This window comes from Anolis carolinensis, unplaced genomic scaffold (genome assembly GCF_035594765.1).
Source record: "Anolis carolinensis isolate JA03-04 unplaced genomic scaffold, rAnoCar3.1.pri scaffold_15, whole genome shotgun sequence".
Classification (NCBI taxonomy): domain Eukaryota; kingdom Metazoa; phylum Chordata; class Lepidosauria; order Squamata; family Dactyloidae; genus Anolis; species Anolis carolinensis.
The window spans coordinates 406,564-428,987 of NW_026943826.1; the positions used below are offsets into that span (position 1 = coordinate 406,564).

General features: G+C 45.6%; 1 protein-coding gene across 1 annotated transcript in view; it reads left to right on the plus strand.

Moving 5' to 3' along the window:
• epha2 (EPH receptor A2) overlaps positions 1-20,982 on the plus strand; it is a 39,460-nt gene extending 18,478 nt beyond the window's left edge. The window contains exons 4-17 of the mRNA XM_062965658.1: positions 342-497; positions 1,233-1,565; positions 2,719-2,843; positions 3,693-3,852; positions 3,946-4,048; positions 6,397-6,452; positions 6,611-6,736; positions 9,420-9,602; positions 9,722-9,783; positions 13,246-13,455; positions 15,858-16,007; positions 16,677-16,870; positions 16,989-17,144; positions 19,177-20,982. Of these exons, the coding sequence (XP_062821728.1) occupies positions 342-497; positions 1,233-1,565; positions 2,719-2,843; positions 3,693-3,852; positions 3,946-4,048; positions 6,397-6,452; positions 6,611-6,736; positions 9,420-9,602; positions 9,722-9,783; positions 13,246-13,455; positions 15,858-16,007; positions 16,677-16,870; positions 16,989-17,144; positions 19,177-19,282 (2,120 nt within the window). The 3' untranslated portion in view covers positions 19,283-20,982. The remainder of the gene's footprint in view (positions 1-341; positions 498-1,232; positions 1,566-2,718; positions 2,844-3,692; positions 3,853-3,945; positions 4,049-6,396; positions 6,453-6,610; positions 6,737-9,419; positions 9,603-9,721; positions 9,784-13,245; positions 13,456-15,857; positions 16,008-16,676; positions 16,871-16,988; positions 17,145-19,176) is intronic.
• The last annotated feature ends 1,442 nt before the right edge of the window (positions 20,983-22,424 follow it).

The following is a 22,424-nucleotide window of genomic DNA, read 5'->3' on the forward strand; positions in this document are numbered from 1 at the left end:
AGTCTGCTTTACACCTCAGTGGAGGTGGATGCGTGGTTGCATCAGTGGAAGTGGATGTATGTTGCTTTTTGGACTTCAGTAGACAAGTCTTTAGTCAGTCTGTTTTACACCTCAGTGGAGGTGGATGCATATATATATATATATAATGGAATCACGGCAGCGGACAAAACAACTAAAATAAACACCCCACAACCTCGAAAATTGACAGCACAACCTCTGATCCACGCCTCTACGTTCATACAACAAAAAGAAAAGCTAGTGTATATATATAGATTAACAAATAAATAGTGAACGTTTTGGGAGGTTGCGATTTCCAAGAGTTTTGCTCCCCTCTTTTGCAGCCTGCTCCCCGGGGTTCTTCAAGGAGGAGGTCTCCAACAGCCCCTGCTCCAGGTGCCCCTCGCACACGCTGCCCTCGGCCGCCGGCTCCACCTCCTGCCCTTGTGAGGAAGGCTTCTTCCGGGCCGCGAGCGACCCCCTTTCCACGCCATGCACACGTGAGTAGCCCACCTGCAGAGCCGTGAGGCCAAGGGTGTCGGGTTCTCTTCTCCCAGTCGTGCTGTGGGTCAGTCTTCCACCAGAAAAAGCACCAAGACACATGTTGGTAGATTCTAACAGTTTTTATTGTACAGAATACCAGAACCTTCTCTTTGGCCCATTTATATAGGGGCTCTCACATACCAGAGGGTAATTGAGGTTTTATGGCTGGCATCTGTTCTTTGTCAGCCGACCGGAGATGTCAAAGATTGGAGATCATGACATCGGGCCAGGGAAGGAGAACTCCTTGGCTCTCCAACAAGGGAGCTCTCTGCCTTGGAGGCTGGGTGTCCATTGTTGGGCGGGCCTTGACTGTGTCTCCCTGCCTGGATGAAGAGGGTTGGACTGGATGGCTATTAGAGGTCTCTTCCAATTAAGAATCATGGAAAACTGGGAAGACGTGGCTCGTCTGGACACGGTGGGACCCAGAACCCACCACTCCGAGCCGGGATGGGTAAGGGATGATGGGAGTTGTGGTCTGAGGCGCACATTCTCTGTTGCAGCCTTAGTGTCCCATTCTCATTGCAAATCCCATCAGGGGATCCCATCAGGTCCCCTAACTTATCACCTTTGGTCCGTCTGTGTTTTATTTTGTAGTTCATGTCATCATTTTTTTTGATGCTTTGGACGAGCAAATAAAACATCTGTGTCCAGACCCTCTTGTGACGAGACTCCTTTGTCCTGTTGTCCCGCAGGCCCCCCGTCCGCCCCTCGTAGTGTCACGGCCCTCGGTCTGGGAGCCAAGGTGCAGCTCCGCTGGCTGCCTCCCCTCGACGCCGGCGGCCGCTCGGACCTCACCTACAGCGTCTCCTGCGAGCAGTGCTGGCCGGAGTCCGGAGAGTGCCGCCCCTGCGACCCCGGCCTCCGCTTCTCAGACCATCCGCACAGTTTTGCCGGCACCTCCTTGACCGTCAGCGATTTGGAGCCTCACGTCAACTACACCTTTACGGTGGAGGCCCAGAATGGAGTGTCCTCCTTCAGCACCCGGCGCAGCTACGGTGCCGCCAGCATCAGCGTCAACCAGACAGGTACGGATGGGCAACGCTCTCCACTTCAGGCCATGTTCAGGGATCCCTTTCCCTACTGGGAAATAAGCCCTAGCACAGGCATGGGCAAACCTTGGCCCTCCGGGTGGTTTGGACTTCAACTCCCCAATTCCTAACAGCCTACCAGCCATTAGGAATGTTGGAGTTTTGGATTGTGTAGTGTGAAATTTCACTTATAGTTTAAAGCAATGTGCAATGTAGTGCAGCATTCCAGTAGTGTAAGAGTTAAATGCATAGAGAGAGAGTTATTGCTAGAGTGTCACTGTGTCGTTTCTTTATTCGTAGTAGGACATTCATTACTGCTCTGGAATAATGAATGTCCTACTACGAATACAGAAATGACACAGTGCCACTCTAGCAATAACTCTCTCTCTATGCATTTAACTCTTACACTACTGCTTATTACTCATTACTGCTCTGGAGTAATGAATGTCCTACTACGAATACAGAAACGACACAGTGCCACTCTAGCAATAATTCTCTCTCTATGCATTTAACTCTTACACTACTGCTTATTACTCATTACTGCTCTGGAATAATGAATGTCCTACTACGAATACAGAAACGACACAGTGCCACTCTAGCAATAATTCTCTCTCTATGCATTTAACTCTTACACTACTGCTCATTACTCATTACTGCTCTGGAATATGGAGCCCCCGGTGGAGTAGTGAGTTAAAGGTCAGGTCTTATTTTCAGGGGATGTCTTATTTTTACATGAAGAAGAATTCACATTGAACAAAAAAATGAGCATTTATTATATACTGTACAGTAGTTGTCATCAGAAACCAGCATGACCAGGCAAAGTGTGAATCTTATCAGGAGTTTCCTGTTACTACCATTATTTCCATGTATATGGAACATACATTTATCAATCCTGCAAGCTCTAGTGTTCTGTTCGGCGAGCATGCTTCCAAACACAAACTTTGCTAGGTCTTACTTTCGGGGGAGGCCTTTATTTAGCAATTCAGCAAAACCTCTACTAGGTCTTATTTTCGGGGAAACAGGGTATAAGACCAAGTCTTATTTGAAGGGAAATACAGTATTTGGCAATGAGACCAAGCTTTGGAGTAGTGGTTTTGAATGTTGTGAGAGGTGCATGTCGGCCTGACTCTTTCTCCTCCCCGATGTCCAGAACCTCCCCGTGTGACCTCTGTGACCATGGACGGCCGCACAGCCACCAGTCTGACCTTGTCCTGGACGGTCCCTCCCCGGCAGCGGAGCCACGTCTGGAAGTACCAAGTCACTTACAAGAAGAAGGTACCTGTCTCTCTAGGGCACGGACAGAGGCGGTCCAAAAATGAGGCGAATTAAGCAGTCGCTTGGGGTGCAAACATACGGGGGCGCAGTTGAGACTGCTTTTTCTGTTGATTTCTTGTAAAACATGATGTTTTGGTGCTTAATTTGTAAAATCTCAATGTAATTTGATGTTTAATAGGCATTTCCTTAATCCCTCCTTATTATCCAACATTTTCGCTTAACCAACGCTTTTATTTTTCAGTGATTGATTTGGGGGGGGGGTGCCAAAATTCTGTTCGCCTACACTTGAAAATTACCTAGGGCCGGATCTGGGCACGGCATTGTTTTTACTCTCTGTATCATCACTCCAGAAGCCCACTCTCTCTTCCTTCGGGGTCTCGCGTGCATCAGGGGCTCAACCGACCCCTCGGCCGATGCTGGTCTTCCATAGGATGACGCTCTGTTTGTTAATGTGGGATTTGTGTATTGATGGTGTTTAAATGAAATTTGTGTCTTGTCTGTATGGCATACTGATTGCATCATCCAGAGTGTAACATAGTCTGGAAAGAGTTAATTGCTAAGAAGCTGTGATGTCCTTGATTTGTGGCTGGAACTAGGGAGTATCCAGACACAAGTGTGTGCATTACTGATTACATCAGTTCTGTTCTGAGTCGAGTGCTGTCTGCTGAGAGTCAGGTCCTGTGTGTTTGTCTGCAAGTCTGTTTGTCTTGATTAACTTGTATATAGTTTTACCAAAGTCTCTGGATGTCTCTTCGTTCTGCATTCCACTGACTCCATCCAACTACTGCTGCGCTGCAATTACTCTGACACTGTCGAGTCTCACAGTTTGTTTCCCTCCGTCTTTGGCAGAAGGACGAGCACAGCTACTCCGTGGTTCGCTGCGACGGGAACTCCGTGACCCTCCCAAAGCTGACCCCGAGGACCAAGTATGTGGTCAGCGTCCAGGCCTTGATCCAGGAGGGCCACGGGGCCCACAGCGTGGAGCACGAGTTCGAGACGCTCCCAGAACGTGAGTCATGCCGATGGGAGGCGAGTCCCATGGACACAAAGTTGGTGCTCGTTCGGGAGGTTGACCCTTGCCTTTTTCTCGCTTCTTCCGCAGGGTCCGATGGCGCCAACAGTGCCGCTGTCCTCGGGGGCTCCATCGCCGCCTGCCTCGCTATGGTCCTCTTCATCGCGGCCTTAGTCTTCTTCCTTCGCCGGAGGTGCGTTTCATGTTTAAGCTCCGTATGTTTTCCAATGGAAAGGTTTTAGTCTTGAAAGCCGAGAGAGGGTTGGCTTCTCCCGACGTCTCCCGAAGCGCCTTCTGCCACCCAGTCTAACAGGCTTTGCGGGTTTGTACACAATGCCAGGCCCTGCTTTCCAGAGGTTTTCCAGAGGCAAAAGCGGGATGTGGACACATTCCCCAAAGCGCCTTCCGTGCTACGTCTCTGGCCTTCTTTTGACCCAGCTTATTTCCCAAATGTACGGCCACTTGTTGGACGAGTGGGCTTATTAACAAAATACCCTCCCCATTAATGCACAGCAGAATAACTTATCAGCAGCAGTATGACCCAGCAGCAGTGGCCAAAAGTGATAAAGAGAAGAAAAACACACAGATGAATGTCATCTCTTCCTTAGGAGACTTTTCTTTGTAGCAAAACAATACGGTTGCACTATTTACAAAAACAAGGCTTCCATAACACAGATAAAACTCTTTATACTTCCTTCTTTGCTTCCACGCTGGGCTTCTTTCTCATGCGGATAAACAGCTTCGCTCTCACAGAGCCTTCTCACACACTGAAGTTACGCAGGAGCTTCACACAGTAGCTTCACACATGGCAGCCTTCACACTGGAGCTTGACACACAAGTCCTTTCAAGCTGGAGCTTTGTCACACCAAAGCTTTCCTCACAGCAGGCCTTCTCACACAGAGGCCTTTTCACAAAGAGCCTTCTCACACAGAGGCCTTTTCAAAAAGAGGGCCTTCTCAGACAGAGGCGTCTCTCACACTGAGGCCTACCTCAGGTGGTTTTTCTTTATAGAAAATAATATGGTTGCACTATTTACAAAAACAAGGCTTCCATAACACAAATAAAATTCTTTATCCTTCCTTCTTTGCTTCCACGCTGGGCTTCTTTCTCATGCAGATAAACAGCTTCGCTCTCACAGAGCCTTCTCTCACACCAAACTTACACAGGAGCTTCACACACAGCAGCCTTCACACTGGAGCTTCACACACGAGGCCTTTCAAGCTGGAGCTTTGTCACACCAAAGCTTTCCTCACAGCAGGACTTCTCACACAGAGGCCTTTTCCCAAAGAGAGCCTTCTCACGCAGAAGCGTCTCTCACTCTGAGGCATACTAACACAGAGGCCTACCTCAGGTGGCTTTTCTTTATAGAAAATAATATGGTTGCACTATTTACAAGAACAAGGTTTCCACAACACAAATAAAATTCTTTATACTTCCTTCTTTGCTTCCACGCTGGGCTTCTTTCTCATGCAGATAAACAGCTTCGCTCTCACAGAGCCTCCTCTCACACTGAACTTACGCAGGAGCTTCACACAGTAGCTTTACATACAGCAGCCTTCACACTGGAGCTTCACACAGGAGCTTTTACACACAGCAGCCTTCACACTGGAGCTTCACACAGGAGCTTTTATACACAGCAGCCTTCACACTGGAGCTTCTCACAGGAGCTTTTACACACAGCAGCCTTCACACTGGAGCTTCACACAGGAGCTTTTACACACAGCAGCCTTCACACTGGAGCTTCACACAGCAGCCTTCAAACTGGAGCTTCACACAGTAGCTTTTACACACAGCAGCCTTCACACTGGAGCTTCACACAGTAGCTTTTTACACACAGCAGCGTTCACACTGGAGCTTCACACAGTAGCTTTTACACACAGCAGCCTTCACACAGTAGCTTTTACACACAGCAGCGTTCACACTGGAGCTTCACACAGTAGCTTTTTACACACAGCAGCCTTCACACTGGAGCTTCACACAGTAGCTTTTACACACAGCAGCGTTCACACTGGAGCTTCACACAGTAGCTTTTACACACAGCAGCCTTCACACTGGAGCTTCACACAGTAGCTTTTTACACACAGCAGCGTTCACACTGGAGCTTCACACAGTAGCTTTTACACACAGCAGCCTTCACACTGGAGCTTCACACAGTAGCTTCACACACAAGGCCTTCAACCTTCTCTCTCCAAAGCTTCTCACAAGGAAGCCTTCTCACACTGAGTCCCACCCATACTGAGGCCTCTCTCACACTGAGGCCTACTAAGCTCCAGGCAAACCTGCTTATATTGAACTGCAGCTTTTGCTGCATCCTTGCATCCATTTAACCCTTTCAGTGCTTGACTCACATTATTGTAATTAAAAATACCTATTTTTAATATTTCTGACAGTTTTGAAGGGGTGTCAAGAGGATCATGAATCAGTAGAATGGATAGGCAGGTGCCTACAATGCATTGGGATCCAGCATAAATATGTAAGCTTTTGGCCATGGAGGTCTGAGGATTGTCATGACGGCTGACTGCACCGCTCCTTTTCCTTTAGGAGGAAGAACTTGAGGGCCCGGCAGACGCCCGAAGACGTTTACTTCTCCAAATCTGGTACGTCATAGCCGTCTGCAGATGGGCAACTTATCCCAGTAGCCCCAAAACCAAAATGTAATAAGCCTGTGGACTATGAAGCCTGAGAAAAGGAGCCTGCGGTTAGTTTGGCTCTGCAGTTTCTGTTTCCACTTCTGACGGTTTGCTTTCCTCCTCAGACCAGCTGAAGCCCCTGAAGACTTATGTGGACCCCCACACATACGAAGACCCCAACCAGGCGGTGCTGAAGTTCACCACCGAGATCCAGCCATCGTGCATTTCCCGGCAGAAGGTCATTGGGGCAGGTGAGAGAGGAAGCAGGGATGTCTCGCTTATATATTTGGGTCGGCTTATACTCGGGTATATAAGGTAGGTGCCACGGCTTATATTCGACTATATACAGTAGGTGCCTGGACTTATACTCGGGTAGGCTTATACTCGAGTATATATGGTAGGTGCCTGGGCTTATATTCGAGAATATACGGTAGGTGCCTGGGCTTATATTCGACTATATACAGTAGGTGCCTGGACTTATACTCGGGTAGGCTTATACTCGAGTATATATGGTAGGTGCCTGGGCTTATATTCGAGTATATACGGTAGGTGCCTGGGCTTATATTTGAGTATATACAGTAGGTGCCTGGACTTATACTTGGGTCGGCTTATACTCAAATATATATGGTAGGTGCCTGGGCTTATATTTGAGTATATACGGTAGGTGCCTGGGCTTATACTTGAGTATATACAGTAGGTGCCTGGGCTTATACTCAAGTATATACGGTAGGTGCCTGGGCTTATACTCGAGTATATACGGTAGGTGCCTGGGCTTATATTTGAGTATATACAGTAGGTGCCTGGACTTATACTTGGGTCGGCTTATACTCGAATATATATGGTAGGTGCCTAGGCTTATATTTGAGTATATACGGTAGGTGCCTGGGCTTATACTTGAGTATATACAGTAGGTGCCTGGGCTTATACTCAAGTATATACGGTAGGTGCCTGGGCTTATACTCAAGTATATATGGTAGATGCCTGGGCTTATATTTGGGCCGGCTTATACTCGAGTATATACAGTAGGTGCCTTGGCGTATATTTGGGTTGGTTTATACTCGAGTATATCTGGTAGGTGCCTAGGCTTATATTCAGGTTGGCTTATACTTGAGTATATATAGTAGGTGCCTTGGCTTGTATTCGGGTTGGTTTATACTCAAGTATATACGGTAGATGCCTTGACTTATATTTGAGTCGGCTTATACTCGAGTATATACAATAGGTGTCTGGGCTTATACTCGAGTATATACGGTAGGTGCCTCGGCTTATATTCAGGTTGGCTTATACTTGAGTATATACGGTAGGTGCCTTGGCTCATATTTGGGTTGGCTTATACTCGAGTATATACAATAGGTGCCTGGGCTTATACTCGAGTATATATGGTAGGTGCCTGGGCTTATATCCGGGTCGGCTTATACTCGAGTATATATAGTAGGTGCCTTGGCTTGTATTCGGGTTGGTTTATACTCAAGTATATACGGTCGGTGCCTTGGCTTATATTTGAGTCGGCTTATACTCGAGTATATACAATAGGTGCCTGGGCTTATACTCGAGTATATATGGTAGGTGCCTGGGCTTATATCCGGGTCGGCTTATACTCGAGTATATATGGTAGGTGCCTGGGCTTATATTTGGGTCGGCTTATACTCGAGTATATATAGTAGGTGCCTTGGCTTGTATTCGGGTTGGTTTATACTCAAGTATATACGGTCGGTGCCTTGGCTTATATTTGAGTCGGCTTATACTCGAGTATATACAATAGGTGCCTGGGCTTATACTCGAGTATATATGGTAGGTGCCTGGGCTTATATCCGGGTCGGCTTATACTCGAGTATATATGGTAGGTGCCTGGGCTTATACTCGAGTATGTCTGGTAGGTGCCTGGGCTTATACTCGAGTATATACGGTAGGTGTCTGGGTTTATATTTGGGTCGTCTTATACTCGAGTATATATGGTAGGTGCCTGGGCTTATATCTGGGTCGTCTTATACTCGAGTATATATGGTAGGTGCCTGGGCTTATATTTGGGTCGGCTTATACTCGAGTATATATGGTAGGTGCCTGGGCTTATATCCGGGTCGTCTTATACTCGAGTATATATGGTAGGTGCCTGGGCTTATATCTGAGTCATCTTATACTCGGGTATATATGGTAGGTGCCTGGGCTTATATCTGGGTCGTCTTATACTCGAGTATATATGGTAGGTGCCTGGGCTTATATCTGGGTCGTCTTATACTCGAGTATATATGGTAGGTGCCTGGGCTTATATCTGGGTCGTCTTATACTCGAGTATATATGGTAGGTGCCTGGGCTTATATCTGGGTCGTCTTATACTCGAGTATATATGGTAGGTGCCTGGGCTTATATCTGGGTCATCTTATACTCGGGTATATATGGTAGGTGCCTGGGCTTATATTTGGGTCGGCTTATACTCGAGTATATATGGTAGGTGCCTGGGCTTATATCTGGGTCGTCTTATACTCTGGTATATATGGTAGGTGCCTGGGCTTATATCCGGGTCGGCTTATACTCGAGTATATATGGTAGGTGCCTGGGCTTATACTCGAGTATGTCTGGTAGGTGCCTGGGCTTATACTTGAGTATATCTGGTAGGTGCCTGGGCTTATACTTGAGTATATATGGTAGGTGCCTGGGCTTATATCTGGGTCGTCTTATACTCGAGTATATATGGTAGGTGCCTGGGCTTATATCTGGGTCGTCTTATACTCGGGTATATATGGTAGGTGCCTGGGCTTATATTTGGGTCGGCTTATACTCGAGTATATATGGTAGGTGCCTGGGCTTATACTCGAGTATATCTGGTAGGTGCCTGGGCTTATACTTGAGTATATCTGGTAGGTGCCTGGGCTTATATTTGGGTCGGCTTATACTCGAGTATACTAATGCGACGGCCTCCCGCTCTCCTTCGCGCAGGGGAGTTTGGCGAAGTCTACAAGGGGACGCTGAGGAGCAGCACGAAGGAGATCCCGGTGGCCATCAAGACGCTCAAGTCGGGCTCCACCGAGAAGCAGCGCATTGACTTCCTGAGCGAGGCCAGCATCATGGGCCAGTTCTGCCACCACAACATCATCCGCTTGGAGGGGGTCGTCTCCAAATGTGAGAGCCCATGGTCTGCTGGGATTGGGGATTTGGTTCTCGCCCTCCTTCTTCTTCGGGTGTCTCAAGGGATGAAACGACGGCTGGGTTTGATGGACCTTTCTCGCTCCTTTTCCCAGATAAGCCGTTCCTGATCATCACCGAATACATGGAGAACGGGGCCTTGGATAAATTCCTACAGGTACGGAGGCTACTTCTTTATGGCGTACGCAATAATAATAATAATAATAATAATAATAATAATAATAATAATAATAATAATAATAAAACTTTATTTATACCCCACCATCATCTCCCCGTGGGGACTCGGGGTGGCTTACATGGGGCAGAGGCCCAAACAACATAGAACAAAACATAGGCAACATAATACAAATTACACTATCTATATATATAAAAGGGTAATGGTATCACGGCACCGGACAAAACAACTTAACTAAATGCCCCACAACCTCGAAAATTGACAGCACAACCTCTCATCCACGCCTCTATGTTCATACAACAAAAAGAAAAGAAAAATTAAGTCCTAGCCACAGCAACACATGGCCGGGCACAGCTAGTAAAAAGATAAAACAGTAATACAATATATCAATTAAAACAAAAATACAGGATAAAAATGCATTTAAAACACATAAATGTATTGGAAATCACTGCACCCAATCTCTGGACATATATCCCTTTGGAAATAAATGACAGTCATAACCTTATTGAAAAGGAAAAATGATGTCACATCCGTTTGGCAAATGTGAATCTTCATGAACATGTGGAGTGATCATCCTTGGAAAACCACTAGTCAAGAAAAGCATGACCTTGTTAGAAGGCAGCCCTTTGAACATATTTTTTCAGTTGTTTTTTTGAGTTTTTAAAATGTGGATCAGAAAGATCTAAGATTTAAACACGCATACTCTGCAAACAGTTTGATTCCAATGCGAGTTTGATTCCAGATACTCGCATTGGAATCAAACTGTTTGCAGAGTATGCGTGTTTAAAACTTAGATCCTTCTGAAAAAAAGAGACTACAATCCACCTGATGAAGACTCTTTTGAGTTGAAACCGGTTGTGGTTTTGGAGTCTACTATCCATAATAAAGAAACAAGAACAATCATCTATACAGTAGAGTCTCACTTATCCAACATAAAGGGGCCGGCAGAATGTTGGATAAGCGAATATGTGGGATAATAAGGAGGCATTAAGGAGAAGCCTGTTAAACATCAAATTAGGCTATGATTTTACAAATTAAGCACCAAAACATCATGCTATACAACAAATTTGACAGAAAAAGTAGTTCAATAGGCAGTAATGCTATGTAGTAATTACTGTATTTACGAATTTAGCACCAAAATATCATGATGTATTGAAAACATTGACTACAAAAATGTGTTGGATAATCCAGAACGTTGGATAAGCGAGTGTTGGATAAGTGAGACTCTACTGTATATATAAAAGAGTGATGGAATCACGGCACCAGACAAAACAACAAAACTACAGGCCCCCCAACCTCCCTGTAATTAGGGCTTAATTTTTCTTTTCTTTTTGTTGTATGAACGTAGAGGCATGGATGACGGGTTGTGCTGCCAAGTTTAGTGTTTCTGGGATGTGTAGTTTTGTTGTTTTGTCCTAGGCCGAAATTTCATTACCCTTTTATATATATAGATGAGAAGATGAGTAAATTCATCCTTCAAGAGAAAAATATTGTTTCTACTGTGAATGTAACAGTCCTTTGATTGTTTAGCAACGCCTTTTGTATCTGTTTTCATATTGATGTATTGAACTATATTTAGGTTTAATTATTTCTGTATTACTGTAATAGTGGATACTTGTCTTTGTAAATCAAGCATACCCTCATGAAGCCGGACGCTGGAAAATGTTTAATTGCCTCTGTATCTGTCTATATACGAGGGCTATCCACAAAGTAGGTTACGTTTTGGATTTTAAAAAGGACAAAGTATAGGAGAAATAATTTACCATATCCAGCTGAAAGACACATCCCAATACTACAATCTCACGTAATCCCCATTGAAATCTAGGCACGTATCATATAGATAAATGAGTTTGAAAAGTACTGCTCCAGTAAATTCCCCGCTTGTGTCCTCAGCTCTTCCCCCGTCTCCCTTCCTGCAGCGTCGCCAAAACGCCCCCATTGTTGGAAACGGAGGAGAGAGGCGGCAAATTTAATGGAAAACTCAATACAAATGACCTACTCTATATACAATTGAAAATAAACCAGTTCAGTAAACAATATGTCTGGCAAATTAGTTATACTGTTTAAATTCACAGTGATAACAAACAACATCAAATGGATTGTCCAGTATACATTGAAATGCAGTCGGCGTTGTGTATTCTAATGCCGAGAAGAATAAGTCCGCCACAACCGGTTTCGGCCCCGCATCAGGCCTTCCTCTTGTGGTCTGAAAATAGTTACGTACACTAACATAAGTAAGAAAATATATCCATAGAACATCATCCATTGCCAAATACTAACATGGTTCCAAACTTAACACTTGTTCTCTTTAGAGATACATGTCATTTACACTGTGAAATATATATATCAAAGAAACCAATAGTTACATACATAAAATATAAGTACCTACCTATCCATTGAACATCAACTATAAAAAAAACATTGCAAAAGACTTACAAAGTTCCAAATTTAACACTTGTTCTCCTTAGAGAATCTAGGTCAAAGGAACAAGGAGTGGCTGTAAGCATTAAAGAGTTACATACATCCAAAAAATTGTATTTTTCTAAAACAGTATATACTCACGGGATACTCTGCTATGTGTTGAGTTCTAATTGCGAGTATGAAAAGCATCAAGGGGTTGCCTCAATTTAAAGGGGAAGATGTTAAAGAAACAGAGAGCAAATTTAACGGGACAGACCTTTTCAAACTCATCTATATATATAAAAGAGTGATGGCATCACGGCGACCCACAAAACAACAAAACTACAGGGCCCCCAACCTCGAAATTTGACCACACAACCCATCATCCACGCCTCTAGGTTGATACAACAAAAAGAAAAGAAAAGTCCTAATTAGAGGGAGGGTAATAATTGTTTTTATCCAATTGCTGCCAGTTAGAAGGCTAAGCTCCGCCCACTTGGTCTCCTAGCAACCTACTCAGCTCACCCAGCTTCTCAATAATAATAATAATAATAATAATAATAATAATAATAATAATAATAATAATAATAATAATAATAATACAATCCTAAGGTTAGCAGATACCCCTAAGGGTCATCCAGTTCAACTTCCTTCTACCATGCAGGATGACACAATCCAAGCACTCCTGACAGATGGCCATCCAGCCTCAACAAGTTCTCACCAACACCACCAGACAACACCACAGCAACGCGTGGCTGGGCACAGCTAGTTTATCTATATGAGACGTGCCTAGATTTCAGTGGGGATTACGTGAGATTGTACTATTGGGATGTGTCTTTCCGCTGCATATAGTAAATGATTTCTCCTATACTTTGTCCTTTTTAAAAATCCAAAACGTAACCTACTTTGCGGATAGCCCTCGTATGTTGCATGTCCAATGGCATTAGATGCTTGCCATGTCTATGTGCATTGTGATCTGCCTTGAGAAAGAAGGGCGGGATATAAATACTGTAAATAATAAATGAATAAACCTTCCTCTTGCAGGAGAAGGACGGGCAGTTCTGCGTCATCCAGCTGGTGGGTATGCTCAGGGGCATCGCCTCAGGGATGCGCTACCTGGCCAGCATGAACTACGTCCACCGTGACCTGGCCGCACGCAACATCTTGGTCGACAGCCAGCTGGTCTGCAAGGTCTCCGACTTCGGCCTCTCGCGGGTCCTGGAGGACGACCCCGACGCCACTTACACCACCAGCGTGAGTCTCGGAAGCCTTGCTCCCCTCGTACACTGCCGTTGTGTCCCTGCACCACCTAAAAATGTGCAAGGACGGAGCCAAACGAGCCATCCATTTTCTCAGGCAGGGACGTTGCCAAGCAGCGGAGCCTAGAAGCCATGGCTTGCAATATCTCTCTATATAAAAGAGTGATGGAATCCTGGCGACCGGCAAAACAACAAAACTAAACACCGCACAACCTCGAAAATTGACAACACAACCCATCATCCATGCCTCTAGGTTGATACAACAAAAAGAAAAGAAAAATAAAGTCCTAATTAGAGGGAGAGGAATAATTGTTTTTATCCAATTGCTGCCAGTTAGAAGGCTAAGCTCCACCCACTTGGTCTCCTAGCAACCCACTTGCCCAGGGGACAGGCAGAGTTAGGCCTCACTTAGGCCTCTTCCACACTGCCTATAAAATACAGATTCTGATTTTAATTGGATTATATGGCAGTGTAGACTCAAGGCCCTTCCACACAGCTATATTACCCATATAATCTTATATTATCTGCTTTAACTGGATTATCTGGACTCCACACCTTTACCCTTGACCTTAACTACCACCAATTCCTCAATACTTTATTTCCCATACCACCAGACTTCGCCACAGCAACGCGTAGCCAGGCACAGCTAGTCTATATATATAAAAGGGTAATGACATTTCGGCCTAGGACAAAACAACAAAACTACACAACCCAGAAACACTAAACTTGGCAGCACAACCCTTCATCCGTGCCTCTACGTTCATACAACAAAAAGAAAAGAGAAATAAAGTCCTAATTAGAGGGAGAGGAATAATTGTTTTTATCCAATTGCTGCCAGTTAGAAGGCTAAGCTCCACCCACTTGGTCTCCTAGCAACCCACTCAGCCCAGGGGATAGGCAGAGTTAGGCCTCACTTAGGCCTCTTCCACACTGCCTATAAAATAAAGATTATCTGATTTGAACTGGATTATATGGCAGTGCAGACTCAAGGCCCTTCCACACAGCTCTATAACCCATTTATAATCTTTTATTATCTGCTTTGCACTGGATTATCTTGACTCCACACTGCCATATGATCCACTTCAGTGTGCATTTTATACAGCTGTGTAGAAGGGGCCTCATATAATCCAGTTCTAAGCAGATAATATAAGATACTTTATTTCCCATACCACCATACTTCGCCACAGCAACGCGTGGCCGGGCACAGCTAGTATGATATATTCCTCTCCTCCCTTATCAGTGTGTTTTCTTTTCCAAAGCCTCCCTGGCTCTTAACCAAGGGATTGTTTTGAAAAGGGAAAGAAGCCCTTGCAAGTCAGGAAGAAGAATATATTCATCTTATAAAAGCATTTCCCCCTGAAATATTTGTTAATCTCTGCGACAGATATACAGTAGAGTCTCACTTATCCAACACTCGCTTATCCAATGTTCTGGATTATCCAACACATTTTTGTGGAGTAATTGGCAACTGCCCTAGCAGCTGTGAGAGGACTCAGGGCTATAAAGCAGAAGCAGGTGCAGCCAGCTCTTGCTGGTAATAAACCGACTCTTTGCTCCCCTTGTGCCTGCTTCGAGTCTGCATCTGGGAAACTGCTCCTAAGGATTTATTGCTGTTTCTTTGTCTGAAGTAAGACTGCTACTTGATTTGGGAATTTATCAGAGACTTAAGAACTGTGTTGCCCTAAGACTTCCTTGCTTTCTTTTGCATTATATTATTTATTATTTATTTATTTACATTATTTATATTCCGCCCTTCTTCCCCGAAGGGGACTCAGGGCAGATTACAATGAACACATATATGGCAAACATTCAATGCCAACAGACAAACAACATATATAGACAGACACAGAGGCATTTAACTTTTTTTTTTCTCCAGCTTCATGATTCCGGCCACAGGGGGAGCTGTTGCTTCACTGTCCACTAGTGGCTGTACTTCCTCATTCCATTCCTCGTGTTTTGCTGGCAGTTTTATGATGTTGTAAATTAGTTAAATTAGCCTCCTGCATAAAGCGTACCTAAATATCCCTAATTGACAGATGCAACTATCTTTCGGGGCTGCATAGGTCAACAGCAAGCCGGGGCTATTTTTTTTTTAAAATGGTCGGAGGCTTAACCCAACCCGGGCTTCGAACTCATGACCTCTCGGTCAGTAGTGATTTATTGCAGCTGGTTACTAGCCAGCTGCGCCACAGCCCGGGTCTGCGAGGCACTGCGTGTGCTGTTCTTTATGTTTTGATGGAGTAAAGCAATTTTCATGTACTTACTCTGGCGTGGACTGGTCCATGAGGTCACGAAGAGTCAGAAACAACTATGCGACTGAGAGAGAGACCACATTATTTTAAGGTTGTTCTTGAAAGGCAAAACAGGACAGCTTCTGATGTTTGGGTTCACTTGCAGGGCGGGAAGATCCCCATCCGGTGGACGGCGCCCGAGGCCATCTCCCACCGCAAGTTCACCTCGGCCAGCGACGTCTGGAGCTACGGCATCGTGATGTGGGAGGTGATGTCCTACGGCGAGCGGCCCTACTGGGAGCTCTCCAACTCTGAGGTAAGGCCCCAACTGCCCCATATTGCCTGGTCAGAGCCGGCCCTAGGTAATTTTCAAGTGTAAGCAAACAAGCTTCCGACAAGCTTTCGATGGGTGAAAAACTCGGGGCTTTTCGATGGGTGAAAACTCGAGGCTATGCCTGTTGGGAGTAGCAGTATGCAAGCCTAATAAATAAATAAATAAATAAATAAAACCGTATTTTCCCCCTCCCCCCACTGAACTGGGATGGCCTTCCCTGTCTGGGCCAGCTACACATCCCCCCGCATCCCGGTCCAGCGCCAAGGCCTGGCCGTCGTTGCTTGGCTCAGGGAAGGGGAGGGGGCGGAGCCACCTGAATGATGGACAGCCAGTCATTCAGGAAGCTCCTCCCCCAGCCCTTCCTTTCCAGGTTGAGGCTGAGTGCTGAACTGGGATGCAGCGAGGCGCCCTTGCAACCTACCCTGGGCGGTCCAGACCCGGTGCCTCAATGACATCCTTGCCAGATTTTGCACCACCCGCGGTTGCTTACCCGGCTTATAGCTTCCGCCGCCCCTGACCAAGGTGATGCTGATGGGATGTTGTGTAGTTATCGGGCGGTATGGCCGTGTTCTAGCAGCATTTTCTCCCAATGTTTTGCCGCTTGTCCTTGGCTCCGTGGCTCCGTCTCTGAGCACCTTTGTTCCCGAGCAGGTGATGAAGGCCATCAACGAGGGCTACCGCCTCCCGGCCCCGCTGGACTGCCCCTCCGCCGTCTACCAGCTGATGATGCGGTGCTGGCAGCAGGAGAGGAGCCACCGGCCCAGGTTCAACGATATCGTCAGCATCTTGGACAAACTCATCCGCGCCCCCGAGTCGCTCAAGACCTTGGCAGAGTTCGACCCCCGGTAAGCGCTGGCTCCGTTCTATGGGCAGAACCCCACCTCCCCTCTACCGTATCCCAGGAGTAGGTTTCCGTGGAGTCCTCGCAAGCCTAAGGAGCTGGGTCCCTTTTTGTCTCCGAAGGGTCTCCATCCGCCTCCCCAGCACCAGCGGCTCAGAGGGCATCCCGTTCCGAACGGTGGGCGAGTGGCTGGAGTCCATCAAAATGCACCAGTACACAGAGCACTTCCTCTCCACGGGGTATAACTCCATCGAGAAGGTGGTGCAGATGACCAACGAGTGAGTCTGGCCTCCGAGACCCCTACCCTGGGCTCTCCTCCTCCAATATGGCACCTGAATGGGTTTCCTAGTTCTCTTTCCCAGTATCTTTTCTTCCTCCTTCCTATTAACTGTTCTCTAGTATAGTTGTACATGCTTCTATTTATTTATTTACAGCTTTTATATTCCGTCCCGCTCACCCTGAAGGGGACTCTTATCACGACTAAGGCTCTTTCAGGCAGGGGGGGGAATCTTTTTATCCCACCCGCTGCCCCAAATTTGTAAAGATCTTATAACGACTGCCACCAATTTGTAAAGGACTATGAACAACTAACACCAATTTGGAAAGATGCAACCGCCAAAGACATTTTTTTCTTTCTTCTTCTTCACTTTAAAGGGTACCGTAACTTGGTTTAGAATATATGCGACAGAGGCTTAAATGTTGGAAGAACTATAACAAGTTTATTCAGGCACAGAGCTTAGTGGTTACAATGGTGTTTCTCACTTAGAGGTATTCTTATTAACAGTTACAATACTAGAATGAGATGAATCAACTCTCTAAAGTATCACTTCTTCCTCTGCCACTTTTAAACCGTTACTTCAATGGATCTCTGTGAGTCCAGCTGGGATTGGTTCCCAAAGTCTGAAACTTGGACTATCCAATGACTTCAAACCACAGTCACCCCTGTGATATACTATCACAGATTCTGTGTTCCTTACCAGGACACAGACTACATTAAATAAGTCAGCAAACTTATTTAAAACTGTCTCAAAATGAACAATTGAGTCTCCTTGATCCCATCAACCTGGAATCAATCTTCCCTGTGCCTCATCAGAGCACAGACTGACTGACTTTTTTAAACTCTGCACTTCTTCAACTAAACGGCAGTTGGCTCCGCCTACTTCTCCATGGCAACCAGCCTCTGAGTGCTGAGATGTAATAACTAATACTTACCCTTTTAAAACATAAACACACAAACATAACATCATTAAACCAAAATTCATACTTCATTACAATGGTTTTCTGGAGGCTTCTGGAACATGGTTTTCTGGAGGCTCCTGGAACATGGTTTTCTGGAGACTTCTGGGACATGGTTTTCTGGAGACTTCTGGGACATGGTTTTCTGGAGACTTCTGGGACATGGTTTTCTGGAGACTTCTGGGACATGGTTTTCTAGAGGCTTCTTGGACATGGTTTTCTGGAGGCTTCTGGGACATGGTTTTCTGGAGGCTTCTGGGACATGGTTTTCTAGAGGCTTCTGGGACATGGATTTCTAGAGGCTTCTGGGACATGGTTTTCCCAGTTGTGCTGTGGGTCAGTCTTCCACCATAAAAACACCAAGACACACGCTGGTAGATTCCAACAGGTTTTATTGTACAGAATACCAGAACCTTCTCTTTGGCCCATTTATATAGGGGCTCTCACATACCATACATACATATATAGAAACCGTTATCTTGGACATTGAATATATTTTTACTACAATTGACATTGGCCCAAGATTCTACGCAACTCCAGGAATAATATGGACTTGGTTGTCTCTTTATTTACTTCTGATATAGTATACTTTGTGAGAGTATGACATGGATATTGTATCTTTGTTTCTGAAATTCTGAAAACAATTTTGTTTTATGCAATATAGTTTGAAGAGAATTACTTTAATATAGAGTTGTAGAAACCTCAATTGTATTACATTTCTTGGGATTGTTACAAGAGTGTATATACACATACATTATTGTTCTGTATTATTATTGATAGTTGTGCATTATCAGCTGGCATCTGTTCTTTGTCAGCCGACCGGAGATGTCAAAGATTGGAGATCATGACACGATCTCATGAGGATTTGTTGCAGCTGGCTGCTAACCATCTGCACCACAGGCCAGCCCGCTTCCACCCCAAGGCCATATATGGGGGTCCTGCCAGGCAAATCTGTCCCTCTTGTTGTTCCCCTTATTAGGACTTACAATTAAGTGACTTTTATGGGGCTGAGAAAACTGCACGCTTGACATCCACATCACTGTGACCTGACCAAGTTTTTCTCCTTGTTCCCAGCGACATCAAGAGCATCGGGGTGCGCCTCCCAGGGCACCAGAAGCGCATTGCCTACAGCTTGCTGGGGCTGAAGGAGCAGGCCGGCGCCATCGGCATCCCGCTCTGAAGCGGACGCATCGAGCAACGTATTTCCTGGGACATACTTGAACAGTGGGACCAAGAAACCTCCCCCCACTCCAGCCACGGAGTCAGCACAGCTCCACATTCACGCGTCCTTGCGCATCACCCTGGTGCCAAAACTGCCGACATGACATGCTTCATCCCACCAGCATTGCCGTCCGAGGTTGCGCCTGCTATTCAGTCCACCATTTCACTCGGCTCCACTTAAAGGCGACCAAAGCAACATCGGGCTGTTCGTTTCACTTTTCTCTTGCCTTATTTCTATGCTCAGAAACCTGGAAAAAAATGTTACAACGCTCTTTTTGTTATGGGCGTGTGCCTTTGCTCTCTAATGGAGAAGTTACTGTGAGAGTGTCAGGTTCTCTTCTCCCAGTTGTGCTGTGGGCCAGTCTCCCACCAGAAAAAGCCCCAAGACACACACTGGTAGATTCCAACAGGTTTTATTGTACAGAATACCAGAACCTTCTCTTTGGCCCATTTATATAGGGGCTCTCACATACCAGAGGGTAATTGAGGTTTTATGGATTGTAAGGTTCTCTTCTCTCAGTTGTGCTGTGGGTCAGTCTTCCACCAGAAAAAGCCCCAAGACACACGCTGGTAGATTCCAACAGGTTTTATTGTACAGAATACCAGAACCTTCTCTTTGACCCATTTATATAGGGGCTCTCACATACCAGAGGGTAATTGAGGTTTTATGGATTGTAAGGTTCTCTTCTTCCAGTTGTGCTGTGGGTCAGTCTCCCACCAGAAAAAGCCCCAAGACACACGCTAGTAGATTCCAACAGGTTTTATTGTACAGAATACCAGAACCTTCTCTGTGGCCCATTTATATAGGGGCTCTCACATACCAGAGGGTAATTGAGGTTTTATGGATTGTAAGGTTCTCTTCTTCCAGTTGTGCTGTGGGTCAGTCTTCCACCAGAAAAAGCCCCAAGACACACGCTGGTAGATTCCAACAGGTTTTATTGTACAGAATACGAGAACTTTCTCTTTGGCCTATTTATATAGGGGCTCTCACATACACGAGGGTAATTGAGGTTTTATGGCTGGCCCATCCAAGACACACGCTGGTAGATTCCAACAGGTTTTATTGTACCGAATACCAGAACTTTCTCTTTGGCCCATTTATATGGTAATGGCACACAGGTTACTCAGCTGTTAGACTGAAGAACCGTGCCTTTGAACTTAATATATCTGACACTCACAACCTCTGAGGATGCCTGCCATAGATGCGGGCGAAATGTCAGGAGAGAATGCTTCTAGAACATGGCCATACGTCGCGGAAAACTCACAGCCTTCAACAACACATCACAGTTTTCCGTTTGTAGTTTTTTCGTTCAGGAACCGAAGGCATTTCCATGTTGCCGCCTTGCACGGACACTCCTCGGATGTTTTTGAGTTTCAGCTTTGAAGTGGTTTTGTCAAGGACGACCAAAACGGACTCTGTACGGAGTCACCTTCCCTGTTATTTATTCCTTGTTATCCGACTGCCGCGGTGCCTTCTTGACAATGGTTCTGCTTTCACGTTATCACCTTCCTTTTTGTTGTGGTTGTTGTTTTTTAATTTATTTTTTATATATTTATTGATTGTTGCTGGTAAGGATAATCATTCACAATTTAAATAAGTTTACTTCTGTGCGTGTATGATATTCTCTAGCTTTAATAAAATGTTTTTATTCTTTACTAGCTTGGGTATCCAGCGTTGCCCGGGTTATTTGAAAAAAGTCATATTTTTTAATTGTACCAAATGCATAAGGTTGTGGGTGAATTACAACTCACATCATGCCAAGCCAACAGACAAACAACAGACAGTATAGACAGACACAGAAGCATTTTTAACATTTTTCCAGCTTCACGATTCCGGCCACAGGGGGAACTGTTGCTTTACCGTCCACTAGTGGCTGCACTTCCTCATTCCTTTCCTCGTGTTTTGCTGGCAGTTTTTTATGATGTTGTAAATTAGTTAAATTAGCCTCCCGCATAAAGCGTACCTAAATTTCCCTAATTGACAGAAGCAACTGTCTTTCGGGGCTGCATAGGTCAACAGCAAGCCGGGCTATTTAATGGTCGGGGGCTTAACCTGACCCGGGCTTCGAACTCATGACCTCTCGGTCAGTAGTGATTTATTGCAGCTGGTTACTAGCCAGCTGCGCCACAGCCCGGCCCTCTTCTTCTTCTGAATGCGCACAGATTGCGTTATCATCGGCATATTGGAGTTCTATAACAGATGTTGTTGCGACCTTGGTTTTGGCTTTCAGTCTGCCATTTGTTTGGTAGATGGTTTCCACTTCGGTATCATAGTGATGAAGATGGAAAATAAGGTTGGGGCCAGAACACATCATCCCTGTTTGACTCCTGATTCCACCTTAAATGGGTCACTTTGGGAGCCACTGCTGTCCAAGACTGTTGCCATCATGTCATCAAGGAGGATGTTCACAATCTGTGCTGTCAATCACAAGCTGTGTTTCTCTCGTTCCCCCATTTAACCCAGATCCTTTTCCCGGACACTGTGAATATTCCCAGGAGAAATTCCCATGACACCACCGGAATGATCTAAGAATAGATTCGACCGCAAATAAACATGGCTTTGTTTATGTTTATCTATGTCCATGACACAATGTCGGAATATCAGTGGTCTAATTCCACTCCTGGATTTCCAAAGTGAAACATATACTGCAGTCCTTCCCAATAAATGCCCCAATTCCTGCAATTCAGTCCCAGATCTGAACTGTCAAGACATGCTCAGACGAACCCGCTCCCGCCGAAGCCAAAGCAAACATTTGGGTTGAAAGGTACAAGGGTGCAGGGGCTAAAAATATAATGATGATAACGATAACAAGCACGCGTCACAAGGCTGGCTCCGTTTTGCTTGATCGCTGCCGGGATAAGCAGATGAGTTTGCAAAACGGCCAAGCAGCCCCAAGACAAGGCAGCCGCCATCACTTCCCTGGGTGAATGTGGGAATTATGGCTTGTCCCGACTCACAAAGAGCTCATTTCTAATGTCGAAGGTTTTCATGGAGCCCCGGTGGCGAAGTGTGTTAAAGCGCTGAGCTGCTGAACTTGCAGACCGAAAAGTCCCAGGTTCAAATCCCGGGAGCGGAGTGAGCGCCCGCTGTTAGCCCCAGC